The following is a 17,895-nucleotide window of genomic DNA, read 5'->3' as shown; positions in this document are numbered from 1 at the left end:
TACCCCTCACTTCACATCAGACCCAAGGCCTCAGCCAGGCAGTGTTTAGGTCATGAATTCACACTGGTGCCTTGTGAGAGCAGATCTCCATGTTCCCAGGCCACTGCATATTTTCCCCAGCATATGTTCCCATGGAACATCAAGCAGCATCTTTTTGTTGCCTGCTGAGAGAGCACTCCCATGACCGTACACTCTCTCTTTTGTTTAGAACTGTTTTTATGCTTATTAAAAGCTACCTGCATTATGAGTCTAGATACATTATATGCTCAGTAAATGTAAAATGGCAGTAAACAGGGTAACGTTATTTATTATGGGGCTGCTCTGCAATTGTTAAAGAGAATATTGTTGAACTGTGGAGCTGTGTTGCAGCTTTACAAACAATGCAGTATCTGAACAAATAAATAAGCACGTCTGTTTTGAATTCCACCTTTTCATTTTCAGAGATCATCTTTCTTTGGATCCCAGTGTGCATCACTGGGGCAGACACAAAGCAGGGCCCAGGATGACGCGTGGTTCATGTCGTGCAAGGCTCTGTACACTACACACACAATGGCTCCTCCAGGTCCCTGCCACTACAGGTTAGTCATCCTCAGCTACCAGTTAACTGTGCCACAGAACTGAAAACATGCCATTCGACGCAGGTCATTTTGCTCTCTAGCTCTGAGAAAGGGAGCTAGCTCCATTTCCTCCTATCTAGACTGAATCTGGGGCCTCAGTCTGGTGAAATGAAGGATTTTGCACACAACTATTACATCGCATGCACTATTGAAGGAGTAAAGGTGCAGTGCAAGGCTCAAGTAGCCCCTGTTCCCAGGGAAGATGCAGGTAGATTTGGGGAAGCATTGAGAGGGGCTGCGTGCTGCCTGCTGTTGCCTACCCTCCCCTGTCTGCTGCCACAGGATGAACTCAGGTTTTCATGACTGCACCCGACAGTTTTCAACAAAAGCACATACTGCCTGCTTGCCGTTCTCAGTGTGCTCTTAAACACAACCAGGCTGAGCCTGAGAACATCTGGAAAGCTAGAATAAATTTTCTCCAGCTGCAGCTTTCAAGTGATGATTCCTTGCTTTAGAATTGCCTCTTACACACACTCAGCTATTCGGTCAAATGCACACTCATGCAATATGCAAGCAGAAAATTAAAAGCAAAGGATTTTAAATGTATTTAAAATGCACATCTCCCAGCAGCACGATAATGGTAATTCAAGCATCAGCATTCTCTCTGATGAAAATGCCTTCATCCTCCTCCTCACTGTTCCCCTCACCCCTTGAGGCTCGGCATTCCCCCGGAGGCCACTGAGCTCCCCTCACAGTGAGCCCTCACAAAGCCCCCAGCAACCCCTGCTCTCCTCTTTGGATCCTCCTCCCTAACACCAACGTGTTTTAAACAACTGTCTCAGATCTGACAGTCAGTTATACCAATACCATTGAATAAAAATGAGTCAGAAACATGACACGTAAACCATCCACTTAATAATCTAATTGCATTAGCTGGAATTGTTAGCTCTGGGGCATTTCTGATGGCACATAAAGCAGTGTGTTTCTAAATGAGTACTATGGGTGTTAGAGCCCTCAAGGTTAAAATGAAGGTGGATCAAAAAGTGAGCATGTGCTGCAGAAGTGTCACCTAGGAGAGGGGGACTGAATGCCTGTTCTGTGAAATAATGCTAAACATAGGAGTATTTATGTATCCCTCTGCTCAGATGGCACTCAATTTTCCCAGGCTACATTCAGTTTTCCCCTCTGCCAGCCCTTAATTCTCTCCTGCCAGGACACTGAATGCACTGGATAATAACAAACAACAATGTGCCTTCTCTGGAAGTACAGTAATTGAGAGGGAGACAAATACATAAGTGGATATGTGAGAACCGTAAGAGAGATTTTGGCTTACCCAGCACACGGATTTTGTGAGAACTGCAGTATATTTGCAGAGCCTAATGAAAGTGAGTTGGGAGTGCAACATGATCAGCAAGGTCTGTTGCTGACGCACTGATGCCAGCCTATTTACTGAAGTGGGGAAGGTAACATTTAAAATAATTGTTGCTTTTAATTATTGCATGAATCACAGAGGAGATAGTATTTACATATGGCGGGATGTAGTGCTGCATGTAGCACAATGAGTTTTGAGGACACAGGGATGGAAAGCTCAGCACAAAATTGTTTGCTGGAAGATGAAAGAAGTCCACGACCCCATAGCTGCATCTAACGCCATATGCATTCACTGGATAGGGCTCAGGCTGTGGCTTCTCACTTGCTCCCAATCCCAGGCTGGCCTCAGACCCACTCATCCCTCTCCCCCCTGCTCACCAACACCAGCAGCAGTGCTGCTCTGGCTGTGCTCCACTGCCAGTGCAAACCCAGACCGAAAGTTGCTTCAGAATAACTGATAGAGGATAAAAATGATTGAGATAATGCCAGTAGACAGCAAGACTTCTTTAGTGAGAGTGCTATGTCACAGCTCAAATCAGTGATTGATCACCTGGTGGGAAGGTACTAAGGCAGGGCCAGCCCAGGGCTGCTTAGGTGCAAGCATTGCATCTGAGTGACTGGAGGGGATGGAGCCAGGATCCACCCTTTCACGGACTTAATTTAAGGGCTGGCAGGAGAGATGCAGGTATATTCTCTGGAAATCTGTGTCTGTCTGAAGTTCTTATGGGTCTTCTGAAGGTAAGTAGTTTCTTTCTCTTATTTTTATACCTGCTGTTACTACATCTAAGTAGATTTTTCACTTGCTGTAGCCTGATACATTACTGCTTTGCTATCTTGTTATGCTTTCTATTGTGTTACACCATATGCCTATATATCTTTTTGGCTGCTGAAGTTGCCTGGATTTATTTCTGTTTGGAGGTAAAGGCTTTCGTTTCCAATTTCAGATAACTCAGGGCATTGCTAGACAAATTCAAATAAAGAATTAGAATTGTCTGGGTTTTTCTCTTTCTTTTCCCTGCACTTGGTTTTCCTGAGGATCCTGAACCAGGAAGGCTATCCCAATGGTAAGAGTAATGCTCTTGCATAGCCTATTTTCCTATATCTCTTTTCTTCCCAGGGTGTGCTCTGACAGATGTTACTGTCTTAATTTTTCCTACTGCAGCATGGATGTGCCCCTGTGCCCTGTTGTTTCATGCTGATAGTTTATTGTAGAGCTTCTTCTAAGCATGATTTTGTTACATGCTTAACCAGAAGTGTGAGAATGATCCCAGTTTAACAAATATTAATGAGTCTGAGCTGGCTCACAGGCCCTTCAGCATCCTCATGATCCACTCCTCTCTTGCTTCACCTCTTGGATGTTGGTTCTAAGCTGAGCACTTTACATCTACAAGCCTTGATCAGAGCCCATGTCCCTCTGAGTGGCACAAGCACTGCAGGCACAGGGGCTTGGATACACTTGGACCCATTTGGCACCAAAGCCTTATCAGCATTCACTGCTTAACTCTGCAAATGGCTTCGAAAGGACACAATCTGGGAAATGGAGAATATGGGATTTGCAGTTGTGATGTTTCTATGAAGCATTCAACACTTTTACTGCAGGATAAAATGGGAGTATCAGTATTATGTGGAAATAGGTTTAGATTGCAGTATAGGAGATTGTATTTTTACGTATTTTCATTTAACAAGTTTAATGGTTTTTGCCTAGTTTAAAGGCAGAGATCCTGTCCTGGTTCCAGATTCCTTTAAACCTGTGAGGTTATGCTCTGTATCACATCTGCTGTTTTCTTTAGTACCAATAAAGTTATTTATCCTCATTTATCTGCATATGTCCTTATTTTTTTTTTTTATTTACTGTACTTTATGTGAGATTCAACAAAAAAGTGTAAGAATGGCCGAAAAAAGGGGCACCTCTAGTTCTTTTTGTTTCTCCAGTACACTACAATCCCAAAGAGTGAGCCTGGAGATGGCCATCAGTCCACCGTCTTGGAATAAACTCCATAGATAAACCTCCCATCAGCACCTCAGATAGCTGTCCCTCTCTTTTCTTACAAGTAATCACCCTTCTTTGCTTAGACAACATATTAGACAATGTACTTTTGTATACTGTGGCTTTCCATTAGCATAAACAATACTGCCTGACCACTGCATCATTAAGGATGATCTGACTCCACTGTGGTTTCTCATGCTTATGGTGTCTTACGCTCATACATCAATAAAGTTTTTATTGAATTGATATAATGTTAGGAGGAAGTTTCTCACGCAGAGGGTGGTGACACACTGGAACAGGTTGTCCAAGGAGGTTGTGGATGCCTCATCCCTGGAGGCATTCAAGGCCAGGCTGGATGTGGCTCTGGGCAGCCTGGTCTGGTGGTTGGTGGCCCTGTATGTGGTTGGGGGTAGGTGATCATTATGGTCCTTTTCAACCCAGGCCATTTTGTGATTCTATGAAATGTGATTCCAAATTTAGATTCCTGTATGGAGAAGCATCTGGGCACACTGTCCATATTCACTGATAGAAATAAGCATTAAGCTTGATGTAATTAGCTGATCTGCTGACCATACAGCCCAATGAGAACCCTTGTAGTATGTGCCACTTCGGAGGCACAGCTCTCATCCATTGTGCAGGCACTTCGAGGCAGCTTGGGCTGTACTGTCAGCCTGCACACTGATTTACAACAAATAAAAGTTACTTGAACAGTGTTTGTCAAGGTTGATTTACTTGCTTTGTTTGTTCGGGCTTTTAATAACAGTATTAGAAGCCTTTGTTCCTGATGGATTTGACATTGTGCCATTGGTTCATTAGGATTTGGTTGAGTGTTGTGCATTATTTTTAATTTGCACTCACAGTATGCTCTGTAATAACTTGGTCATGATTCTAGCAATAGTTGCTGTGAATATCTATTAAGAACAGTACTGATTTGTGCAATGTGTAACAGAATTCCTTGCAAAAGAGTACTTAGTGCTTTATGTCCTTTAGCACAGGAAAGCAGAGTTTCCAAATAACAATAGAATTTTTTTGTAGAAAATTGCTCCTGGGACAACAATAATGGGAAAGATTTCAGATTGGGTGGAAAGCATTGACACAAGCTGCTGTCGATGCCAGAAGTTTACATGGTTTCAAAAAGCAATTAGGCACAATTATAGAAGAAGAAACCATGAAATGGGGCTAAATCCTGATTGATGGAAGCTGGGAAAGGGTCTAGGGACAGATTGTTGTATGCTCCTTCCCCAGAAGTCTGATGCTGCCTGAAGAAAGCACTGTTCTCACCTGATCCAATACTCATAATTTCCTATGGTGTTAAATTAAGAAGTCTCATTAAGTACATTTAGGAAGAGAAGAGAAAAAATACCTACTTTCAGGTTAACAACTTGCAAGTTGTTGGGAATTTTGCACTAAAATCATCCTTTGTACTTCATTAGTATTCAGATCCTCTTTTCCCCATTAGCTTCCTTAGGAAGAACATACACATTGGATTGCACTACAATCACGGGCATTTGAATGCCAGCCGTGCCCTTAATTGGATGGAGTCTTGCCTGGTTGCTGGCAGTAGAGCACTGAATATCAGTACAGTTACTAGCCTCAAGTTCATTTATGCTAGGAGGTGCATTTTAGACAATGGGTGTTTGTCTGCTTTCAGGCAGGATCATGATTGCCGAACAGTAGAAGCTGGCTACTCAGTTAAACTAAACAGAAAAATTTGGTGGAGCACAAGCAATACTTTCCTTTGACATGTTAAAAGCATAGTCAAGTATACAACAGCAAAAATCATACTCACTTTGTGCACAGGAGGCAAGTCCTGCCACCAGTGTGAGATCTTGCAAGGTGCTCAACATCTTGAAGTGCTCTGCATGTGCCCTCTCTTCATCTTGACTGCGGAGAAGGGAACAGTGCCTTACAGGAGGAGTTGTCACTGATGCTCCTGATGACTGTAATGAAACTGGGATACATGTAACAGCTTCTAAACAGTTAAAACTTCTTGTTATAGGGAGACCTCAACACAGTTTACCAGCTGGATTTAGTTATTTTAATAAAGCCTTTTTTTTATGAGATCTGAAAAAATACTGAAAAGCAGCAAGGAAAGACTTCAAAAAGATGGACTAGCAAACACACAAAAGGCTTATTAGTTTTGGATTGGGCTTTGAGGTTGTTTTGTTTTTGCTAACAGCACCTGCTTCCATTGATTTCTCATCTACAAGTACCCAAATAGTAGTCTCTCACACCTCCTATATCTTGCTCTGGAGTCTCCCTTGCTTTACTGTGATGTGAAATTCCAGTTTCACTGAATATCCCCGCTGCTTCCATCTCCTTCCTGATTGTACCAGTCACCTCCCCTCTTATCTGCAGCCACTAATATTTCTGTGACAGCCATCACTTAGATGATATGGCAGCATTAGGTGAGCATTTAATGAACATTAATTGCTTCTTATGGTGACTTAGCTGCTTGAAATAAGAAGGCTGTACTATCATCATGTGAACAGTCAGCCCTACAGGCATCACCATCAGACTCCTATGATGCATTTTGTTTGACCTGGGGGAAGTAGCTTTTCACAGATGACACCCAAGGCCACGTTTTAATTTTTCCAAAAATAAGTCAGGTTGTAGGAACTCGGTGGAAAAGTCATTGTGACACCACCTGGCTGATTAGTGATCCATTCCTCCTGTGCGAGCCAGCAATTATCAGTTCTCACTTACTTTGAAGCTAACGGGAATCAGAAGCTGGAGGATGCTGCCAAGATGTGGCAGCTTCCAGCTGTCAGGAAGGGGTGGAACAGCCTCTGTGTACATCTTCTTCTCCATGGCATCGTGCCTTTATCTGCATCCCTTCTGTAAGCTGTTGCTACTGTTCCTCCTGGTGTGGCAACATAATGTAAGAGACAAATGCGATCATTAAATCAGGATTTGAATTTAGGAGCTGGATTCATCATTGATTCTCATCTCACCCCCTAGGTAGGTCACTAAACCTCTTTCCTAAGTTGCTCTGACAGAATTAAAGCTGATAACATCTACAGATACTGTGACACTCAATCAATAAATGTCTGTGAAGTTGTTTGTAAACAACAAGCACCAACTGCTAAGTCTAATTACACAGATAGGTTTGATAATCTTCCTCTTTTCTTTGCGAGAACTTCAGTATGACACAGATTAACCTTTTGATCCGGAGGGAAAAGAGGAAAAGATTTCTGCTGGTATTATAGACCAATGTTGGCAACAGACCTCTAGCTTGAAATATGACATCTCCACTGACATCACTAAATTTCCCATGGATGAGCTGACAGTGATAGTTCAGAACTCAGGGGAAAACTGTACTCTTGCAGGGAAGTAATATCAAGAGGGGAAAATATTATCTTCTGGACCATAATGCTTAGTTGTCCTTCCTGTGAAGCTTATATGGAGTATCATTAAACCTTTTCAGGTGGAAAGCTTAATATTTATGTAGCATTTAATGGAAATTATCAAGTAACTTGACAAACAGAAACCTTCACGCTTTTCTGAGGTAACTGTAGACCTGAATCTTCTGATATCTGCTAGCTCACAGACATTTACCTTGAGAAGCCTGCCTATGCACCACTACATGTTCACATATGGTGTCAACTAAGCTCATAAGCACATGCCTGAAAAGGGAAATATCTTAAAGGAGATGAAATTTCTTTGAGATGTTTACTATTGCTGACAGACCCAGAACAGCACACCCCTACAGGACTTTGGGAGTCCTACTGTAGTGTTTTGTTTCTGGATTGTGACCAAGGACTTCAAAGCCAGGAGGAAAACTGAGCCATGTATGCTGCGGGCTTAGAGTGCTGAGGCTGGCAGGGAGCCTCCAGCAATCGCAGCACAGCTCTCCAGTGTCTTCACAAGTGCCATAAAACAAATAATTGGATATTTCTTGGTGTAGAGCAATACAGTGAGTGCCACACAGCCTCTTTGATGGACGTACTGCAGCTCACAGCATTATCCAGTCACTTACCAGGTGTTTTCTCACTTGCAGTTACTGCAATGGGGTTTTAAGTCAGAGGATGATGAGGCTTCAGAGCACAGCAAGAAGGGATGCTTGCAGACACAGGATGCAGGAGGGAGATGGAAGATGCTACAAATGTGAGTTATCAGCCTGCTGACTGCTACTGAGCAGCTGCCTTAAGGTGTAGTAGCTCTGTTACCTGTTCTCTTAATACAGGGCCCCTCATTTTTGAAGCCCTGCCATTTCACTAGGCTTCACATAGCCTCCCGACAGCAACATTACTCTAAAAAGAAGACGTTTATTTACACAAAACACTGTAAAGGTGCTCTACATATAAAGAGCAGGTTAGTGTTATCCGTACACAACATGAAGAAATACCACAACACAACGACCTGTCGGTGCCGGACGATGTGACAGGCCGCCCCCTTTCTCCCGGTAACCCCTCGGCGAGAGGGTTCCCTCTCGCCCGGCCGAGTTAGCAGCACCCTTAGCGGCCTCCAGCCCCAGCAGCCCGCCCATGGGGAAGGCCATGCGGAAGGGACAGCGTGCCCTCAGCGCTCCGAGCGGGGCAGGGCCCGCATCCCCGTGTGGCACGGCGCTGAGGCGGCTGCGGGCCGATAGCGGCGGCGCAGGGCTGCGGGCGATGGGCGGGGCGGGGCGGAGAGCCCCCGTGGCTGCCATGGCCGCCTCCCCCTCTCCGCCGCCTCCCTTAAATACTATGGGGCGGCCGTAGCTGTGCTGGAAGCCGTTGCCGAGCGCACTATGCGGGGTGTTATCATCTTATTCACGGCGTTAGGTACCACGCTGCTCGGCGGCTGTTTCCTGCGGCTGAACGGCGAGCGGCCCCTCCGAGCCAGGTAGGGGCCGGGGGGCCTCGCTCCGGGCTGGGGGAGCCCGAGGACGGCCGGAGAAGGAGGAGCGGGACGGGGAGAGCCCGCTCCATCCCGCGCGGTGGGCTCGGCAGCCGGCGGGGCAGCGCCCGGCGGGGAGCGGCTGTCGCCCGGTGGCGGCTCTTGTTGGCTTTGACAACTTTTGTTATCCCGTCTTGCTTGCCAGGGGCTGGGAGAAGAAAGCAGAGGTAGCGAACGTGACTCCGAAAGTGGTGCAAGCCTTCGGGTCTCCCTTAACATCCCTTCCTCAGACCGAGAACAGGTAGGGGCTCGATCGGCTGCAGTTTGCTTGGGAAGGTGTGCGGGAGTGTGTGTTTGTCCTTGCTCCGGTTCGAGCATCCTTTTTCTTTGAGCAGCTCATTCGGAGGGAGCATAGGGGCTTGTTAGACTGAGAAAGTGGAAATTCCCATTAACTTCAATTTATTATTCCCTAATAGGGCCTCTTAATGATGGCTGTCACTCTGTCTTTGGTTTTGAGCCTGGTAAAATGTTGCATATGACAGTTTTGTTACCACACGATGTAGGATGTGCTGGATGCTGTGGGCCAGGTGTCTCTTATTCTCCTGCCCAGGAAGCTGGGGCTGGGTAGTGCTATGATCATTTTGCAATGGGTTATTTAAAAACATGTATTTCTCTCAAAGATCAGGTATATGAAGGCTCTTTTGTCTTGTATGCCTTCTTCTCATGTGTCTCTCTATCTGATCCCACACCTTGATCTTTTACATCAACTCAGATCTTTGCTTTGCAGCCTTTTATTCCATACTGTGAAGGCTTGTGTGAAAATAATTGGTGGAATAAGCTGTCAAACAAGTTGCCTGAGCAGTTATCAGCATTAGCAGCAATGTTTTTTGTTCTCTTGAGTCTTCACACACTGTAGGAAAAGTAATAGTGCAGAAGAGGATGGAGTCATCCACATGTGAGATGTTGCCCTGTAAGAAATAGTTTGTAAATATTTTGCTATTTTCTTTTGCTTTACATGGCCTCACTGATGTTGTGGTTCCAGTTAAGAAATAGAAAGAACTTGGGAATTGGGTCTTTAGCTGGAATTGTGATGTCCTGGCTGTATTGAACTCAGTTTTGACTGTGCAGTTAGCCTTACTGAGACCAACATTTCATGCAACCTCCTGAAACTTCAGGTTGAAATAGCATATGCTTTCCCTAAGTGAATTCAAGGGACAATAGTCTTAATAACCAGCAGCATATGGTTTCTCACACATATCAAGTGAGAGCACTGGTGCTCCATGCCTCAAAATTTGGAACTACTGTCAGCTTAAAATGTCATTAAGAATTAGAGTGAAACAAAAGGAACAGAAGCAGACTTCTCACTACTGCTATGTTCTCTTTCCTGTGTTCATTTTTTCCCTTTCTGCTTTTTTTCCCCTTCTTTTCCACTCCTTACTAATTTTTGCTTTTGCTGTATGTGCTCTGTTCTGATTTGGGTTCTGTAGCTGTCACTCTATTCTCATTTCTGTTGTATTGTGTTATGTCTGTGGTTCGTCTTTGTAACAGTCTTCCCGTACTCTGCCTTTCCCAGTTAGTTTGCAAGCTGCAGCCTCCTGCCACTCAGCTCTGTGTGCTAAACCATGGAGTCCAATTGACTAGAAATGCTGGCAGAAAGCACTTCAGAGAACAGAGCGTAGCCACTTCCCATCTGCTCTTAGTGCACTCACAACAGAAGCAAAGATAGTGGAGGCAACACATGCTAAAGAGGGATGAAAGTCCATGGCATGGGTGAGCTGGTAATCTCTGTAATAAGGCAAGCGAACGTGAGATTTTAAATGAATGTTTCTCATTAAACTGCTTGAAAGATTTTGTCACCCATTTGGAGCCAGTTTTCCTCAGCTTGAAATTGTATTTTTAGTGACTCAGTGACTAGATTTTTAGTGACTTAGTGATTTGAATTGCTTAGTGACTGTGGAAGTGCGACTTCAGACTGTTTGTCTGAAAAGTTTCATTTCACGGTAGCTCTTATGGCTGTAGTGTCTTTGGAGGGAAGGCTTACTGGCGGAACCAAGGAGGGGATGTTCTTTCTCATGTGGGTGGCTGTGCTCAGTAGGTTGTCCTGATAGTAGTCTGTGGTGCATTTGGCATCTGATGAAGGAGAGAGAGCTGCTGGAGTGACCAGGAGCTGCGTCCTAATCCAGAGAGCAGCTGGAGTGGGCAGGGAGCCATGCTGGAGGGATTTGATTTAGACAACAGCTGGACAGGGCCTGGCTGGGGGCCATGCTGGAGAGATGCGATCCAGGGAGCATTTGGGCTCATTCAGGAGATTCAGACCAATCTCTCCATGATGAAGGTGGATGATGTGGGCAAGAGGGATTAGATTCTGGTTTTCAGTGGGATTCTGCTGCAGCATCCACAAATATAGCAAAAGGACAAAGAGTCCATGACTGAAATATGCTGTGTGGGTATTAGTGAATTTTTCAAATGAGGCAGTGTTAGTATGGTGATGCTAAAACCCATGAACAATCTATCAACACGTGCTTTCCAAGTGTACTTCTCCTAAAATACCCCAAAGGTTTTAATAGCGGTGCCTTGGTGCTGTATCCCATCCTGCATATGAGAATGTGCGTATGTGTTAGGTCAGACCCTGATCACTTCATCTGTCAGACTCATTTCTCTGGCAAGCAAATATTTTTGTTCCCACCTTTGGTAGGAGGAAATTAAAAGGAAAAAAACAAAGGTACTTTCCTTGTTGAGCTCCAGTCAGTTAGTAGGTGATTTTCAAGAATAGCAAACAAACCGCTGCTCTTACTGTGATCTCTTTTGCTGTTGGATGCAGATTTGTAATCAAACATCTCTTGAAAAATCTCCAAGCGCCTATTATACAGTTGCCTTGCAATAATGTCAGCTAATCTGCTCTTTCAGTTTCAGTAATTCTTTCACAGGGATGAAATTGAAGGATGAAAGGATGAGAAGCAGGAGATTGGTTCAGACTGCCTTAGATTTCTAGGCAGCTGCCATGCACAGCGGTGTTTAATTAGATGGTGACTAGGCACCTAAAGTCCTCTGAAGATCTGTGTCTTAATAACCTTGAAGATGTGGTTTGGCTCTTACAGAACATTTCATACCTATTTTCCTTGTCAAATATTAGAAATCTCCAACAATGCGACTGCCTCTACAGTGTGATTGCCAGTTTTTGATTTAGGCTTATTTCATGGTCTGTATCTGTTATAGAAGGATTTCTTACTGAAAACACAACCATTGTTAACAAGATTTCTTTAGTAGTCCCCAGATTTCTCCATGTGAGCAGTATCATTTATTTTGCAGTTCTGTCATTCTCTGGCAAATCATCATGCCTGTGCCTTATAGTATCTTCTCATATTTTAAGCTGGAGCTGCAAGCACGGCTTGAACTCCCATAACCCAAGGAGAAGTGCATCCAGAAGGGAGCAGTCCTGCACTTGTCCCACCTTCAGGCGCTTGGTTCTCTCTCTCTGGCTGTGTTTATGATAGCATGCGTCTTAGCGTCATGTCAGCAAAACGGAAGGGTCAAGGCTGCTACTGCTGTTTTGTCTGTGATAAGAGGATCTGAGTAGTACTGTTTCTGTCATGAAGTTCAGAGTGTGCTGTGTTAAACCTGAGATTCTAGCTCCTTTCGTACTGTGACATGTAGAGCAGATCAATAATGCCAGCTGCTACAGGGGAGGTGAAAATAGTCTTCTCAAGCACCATGTGTATACATTTTATATACAGATAATAACAAGGCAGCAGTTTGTATCACTTATTTTAGGGCATTCGCTTACTATTTTCCTAGCTAACTACGTCTTTGTGGTATCAAGGCAAGCACAGTATAGAGACAGTTGAGGTAATTGAGCAGTGGGAGGAAGTGATTGAGGAGCTATGAGTAAACAAGTTAGTATCGATACAGCGCTTCACAATTCTCATTTCTCCAGTTCCTCCCTCAGCAGCAGATCTTTATGCAGACCCAGGGAATAAACAACTATTCCTAATTAACTATGCTACAGAGACCTGTACATTCTGTCTCCTGTCAAAATATTGCATTCTGGCAGGCAGAAAGGGAAGATTATAAGCAGTAGCGTAGTGTGTTGCACAATTTGCTACAGTTTAGATTAGTCAGCATTGGTGGCCCTTTACTAATTTTCCCGCTGTCTTAGAATTCATTCCCCTCATTTCCAAGTGATGCATGCAGGCATATTTTAAAAGCACATTTCTAATGCATGCCTTATGTATTAGTTTTGTCTAAATGAATAGGTGTTCAGTTGAAAGCTGCTGCCAGGACATATTTATGTTCTGACAGTGGTGAAAGGTTTCCCAGCCTTTTTCTGTTATGTTTACTTGGTCCAAGTGAAACTGCTCTGTCATTCTGTCTATCATACACTGTTGTAACATCATTTTGGTGTAAGCACCTTATTTTTTTCACTCTTCCTACTATGAGAAACTGGATATTGCTTGTCATGTTGTATGTCATGCAGTTAATGGATTTTATAAATAAAAAATATCTGATGTTACGTATAATGCTGGTGAACGCACTGAAGGGCTACCAAATAATTTCAGAATGAGGTTTGTCTTAAAGACCTGATTTAGCATTCCTTAGATAAGCAAAACCTCTGGGAATCTGAACAAGGATAGTAGGATACATCTCTTTCACAGTTACTGTGATTAATGTTACAAGACAAATTCTTACTCCTATGGCTTGATAGAGCCATTTTATAGTCCATTTCACCAAGGATTTAAATGGTGTATTGCCTTATTAATCAAGGTGTTGTGAAGCTTAAAAGCACTGCTATATTCTTATCATCTGATTCATTTGAAGTGGTGTTAAAGAGAGCAACAAAGATCAACCTTGCTAGGGAAGTGTGGGCTACTGGTTTGTGACGACTAGTATTCAACTTGTTGAGTATGGGATTCAAATATAAATGAATCTCTTCTGTATAGTGTTGTTTGATGTCAGAAAGATATAAATGTACAGATTTGCATGCAGAAACTGTCCTGTTCAGCTGGAGAAGCTCAACTGGAACACAGATAAGAGGTTCTGTGCTGTTTCAGGGAGAAAAGAATGGAAAGACAGAGGGATTCTGCTGGAAAATGAGTAAATAAAGCCAGTTAGTGGGATTTTCTTCTGGTATTGAGCGTGGTCCTATCTCCCTCTGAAATCAGGGGTGAAATTCTTGTTGCTTTTAGTACTGCCAGACAGCCTGGTCTTGAAGCCTTCTGAAAATCTCATCCCACATTCTTTCAATTTTTACAACTGTTTTTGTAGGAATTTTAGAGGACTGGCCTTTCAGCCCAGGGCATATAATTATTACAGTATAATTCACAACACTATGCTTCTGAGTTTTCCCCTATTTTTTCCCACTATCCATCTTTTTTTCACCATACTTTTTCCATCCATCCATTTTTCTACTCTGGTTGATTCTTATGGGTTTTGTTTTGTTTTGGTTTTTTTGTTTTTCTTTTTTTGGGGGGAGGTGGGGTGAGGGATGAATTTGTTTTTAAAGGGCTTCCCTTTTTCCGGCTGTGTCACCACTCCCCTCAGATTCCATGTTAATGGAGGTACCTGCTGATTCCCTTCTAGTCTCAGGACTGAATGCTGTAAGCACAGCAGAATGGACTCTGCACTTCCCTTAGAGTTTCTCAGTTTCTAAGGGTATCCTGGAACAACCTACTTCTCCATTCCAGTTGCTAGAACATGATTACAAATGGGATGATCAGATGACAGTTTTTCTCCTAATTCCCTATTTTCTTTCATTTTTTATCACCATTCCCCCAGGGGAGGACAGGTTCTTCTTGAGCTGGATGCACGGACTTAAAGGTTATTCACCGTGGGCAATTCATTTCCCATTAATTTGTTGTTGTTGTTTAAAACTTCTATTTCATTTGCATCAAGTGAATGTTTCAGGACCTAGGCTCCATCTGAAGTCTGTTCACTTCACGGAAGTGGGTGCAATCCATGTCTCACAGATTTTTGCAGCTTAAGGAAATGTTGTATGTTGTCTTACTGTGGGTAAAATATAGGATATCAACATGCTGATAAATATGGCATACGATCTTAACATACTGTGGCTTTATTAAAGTACAGATGGCGTACTTTCTGAGTACCTAGAATTGCCATAGGAAGGATGTGGCTCTCAAGCTGTTGGTATGTGATTTAAAATAAAAAACCTTCTTTCATACTTGGGTCAATAAAGTTGGCTTTGAGAACATCCAGCAGTCTAAAGGAATTTTAGCAGAAATGGCCATTTTGTCTGTTTTGAATGTTCAAGCCAACAGAATATAACATGGTTTTCACTTTGAATTTTCATTTACTTGAAGAGTTTGCAAAATGAGCTGCATGTCACCCACCTGCGAGATGCGTTATCTGGTTGCACTGAGGAAGTTGTAGTGCAGTTCTTAGTATTGTACTGAGATTGTCGTCTTCTAGATAAATTCATTTAGCGATAAATGTTGCCTAGCATGACTGTCCAAAGTTATGAGAAATCTAATCTGAATCTGATGTCTGCATAACTCTGCTATGAATAATGCAGAAGTTGGAATGCCACTTGCACACCCCTTTATGTTTGAATGCAAAAATTTTCCACTCGTGAAGCAGAAGCCACTCTAATGATGAAACAGGAATTCAGAAGTTTCACCTTTACTGGAAGAAGTCATTTTTTGAGTGTCTTGGAAAAAAAAAAAAACAAAACAGTTTTATTTATCTTTTAGCACCGTATAAAGACCATTGAGTAAATTTTATGGGGAAGAATACACAGAAGAAGCATTTTGGTGATCTGCTTTCTGCCTGCGTTGTATGGATAAAGAATTCGGGTGAAAAAATATGTTGGGGCCATTCCCACCAGTCTTTGTGTGGGCTGTGGAAAGGGAAGGCTCCTTACTGCTTTTCCTTCCACTGATGGCTTTAAAACTGATTTATTGGGGGGTGGGAGGGGAAAGGAATGGAACTGTAGTTTATTTTGCTCATTCTTTTCTTATCTGACTTCTTCAACTTGTTGTATTGTTTTCAACTTACTTAGAAGCATGGCAGAGGAAACATGACTTAGTACTAACTAAAGTTGTTTGGGATCAGGTCCACCTGCTGCTTCTGTCTCTACAAAACACTCGGGCCAAGCTGCAGTAAACCCATGTACCTGGGTTGTAAGCAGGGCATCTGCTGTCGCTTACTGTGTCAGCTCTGCGGAGCTGCACACCTGACCCTCTGAACTGTGTGCTCTAACAGCCTGCTGCCGTCACGTTTGTGTGTCATTTGTTGAAAAATAATTAGATAAGAAGCTGAACGTGAAATCAGCAGCGGAGCTCTCAGCAGGTAGTGCCAGCTGTTACTGTCTGTTACAGCCTCTGCAGAATTGAAAGGACGGGGTTTACATTGTGCTCTTACCAGTCCCCTCAACAAGGGACATGCAGACTGCATCGTTCCTTGGGGGCACTGGATGTATGCTGGGAAGAGCTCCTTGATGGTGGAAAGACATTGAGAGCTGGTCTCTCTCCTCTGCAGTTTGCTTCATGGCTGAATTGCTCCTTGTTTATGGAAAATTATGGGCAATAGAATGAGAAAAAAAAAGGTGCTTTGTTATATCTCGTCCATTACCAGACAGTTTAGTACCAGAATAAACAAATGTTCATCCTGCTTTTTCTTTTTCGGTCTGACTGCTTCCAGTTTGAATTGTTTAAGATCTTAATTGTTTATGAAGAGGATGCACAGGAGGAACTCATCAGTGTGTACAAATACCTACCAGGACGGTGCACACAAGATGAGCCAGGCTCTTCCCAGAGATGCCCAATGGTGTAATAAAGGGCAGTGGTCACAAGCTGGAACACCAGAGGTTCCCCCTGAAGCCCAGGAGCACTTTTAAGGAGAAAAATTTTAAGGAGAATTTTAAAACACATTCTGGATTTATTTTTATTTTTATTTTATTTTTGCCATGGTAGCAAGTTACTTGGCCTGTGAAGGCATTTGAGCGGGGCAAAAGCTGGTAAAACAGGGTGGAACAGGGTGGGGTTGTATAAAGTACCAGTTGTGACGTGAGAAAGAGAACAGATGTGGAGCTGAGCTGGAAGACAAAGAGATGTGCTGTACTGGGTCAAAATGGCTGCGGGTGCCGTGAGATAAAGTTGTACTCTGCTCTTTGGCCTATTCCTTACTCCTCCCTTCAATGGAAGAAGGCCTCAGAAAAATTAGTTTGTACCCCATGATGCGGTTCCCTTTACGAGTTTTATATATCTGGTAGTAAAGTTAAAGTTGTCACAAGTGTAACCTTGAGCCAAAGGCCAATTCTAATGCGGGATCCTTGTAAAAAAAAAACCTGTTTCTATGAGGAAATGCAAATAAATTTTACTGTAGGGTAAACAAACTGGTTAACTCCAACAGTAGCAAGAGCTTTATGGAGCCGACAAACAAACATCTTGTAGATATGTAGTATCATTGGGTGGAGGTGATAAGTTTTGTTCCTTGTTAGTTAAAGAATGATGATGCAGAAGCAATCTGTGTTGTGATTTGAAGCGGGAAGACCATTTAGGAACTGTGCTGTAGCTCACACCCAGGCATGAAATGAATGTGAGTATCTGCATCTCCTGCATTTCTAGTTCTGGTTTGGGAAACAGGCCACAGTGTCCAAGTGCTGTGTAAGTAGTGAGGCAGGTGTGGTGTGGATGTGGTGAGGAATAGTGAACATAGAAATGATGGAGGAAAGATCTTCATGAATGTCATGGTTTTGTAATGTTGCTGTCAATATTCCACATCATAACATCATGTGCAGTATGGCTCATTAAAAGGTTCATATTTCAGTTCCGTGGAATAACAGCGTCAAGTTTTCTTCTGAGAGCTGAGTATTCAGGACATTGTTATTCCACGGAACTGAAGTATGAACCTTTTAATGAGCCATACTGCACATGATGTTATGATGTGGAATATTGACAGCAACATTACAAAACCGTGACAATGGTAAGTGACAGTACGGTCAATAGATGTTTGATGAAAGAAGGGGGACATTGTATGTGATTAAACCTAGATACATGGTGAACTGTGTAAAAGCTTGGTATTTCAGTCATTTGCTAGTTTATAGCTCAACATTTTACCAGAGCTGCCAGAGCACAAGGGCCACACGTGATTTTGGTGAATACAAGGCAATGGGAGTTAATGATCACTGTCTGGCACGTGCATTGG

General features: G+C 43.2%; 1 protein-coding gene across 2 annotated transcripts in view; it reads left to right on the top strand.

Moving 5' to 3' along the window:
- Positions 1-2,564: 2,564 nt before the first annotated feature.
- ST8SIA6 (ST8 alpha-N-acetyl-neuraminide alpha-2,8-sialyltransferase 6) overlaps positions 2,565-17,895 on the top strand; it is a 51,327-nt gene continuing 35,996 nt past the window's right edge. The window contains exons 1-3 of one of the 2 annotated variants that reach the window (XM_015853435.3): positions 2,565-2,666; positions 7,916-8,022; positions 8,942-9,037. In XM_015853435.3, coding sequence (XP_015708921.2) covers positions 2,652-2,666; positions 7,916-8,022; positions 8,942-9,037 — 218 coding nt within the window. In that variant the 5' untranslated portion in view covers positions 2,565-2,651. Of the gene's footprint in view, positions 2,667-7,915; positions 8,023-8,625; positions 8,743-8,941; positions 9,038-17,895 lie in introns of those variants that run through there. The other variant, XM_015853434.3, reaches the window with a different exon arrangement.

Source organism: Coturnix japonica, chromosome 2, assembly GCF_054131305.1.
Source record: "Coturnix japonica strain WE chromosome 2, WE-NBRP24, whole genome shotgun sequence".
NCBI classification, from domain to species: Eukaryota; Metazoa; Chordata; class Aves; order Galliformes; family Phasianidae; genus Coturnix; species Coturnix japonica.
This window is presented reverse-complemented; position numbering and strand designations above follow the sequence as displayed.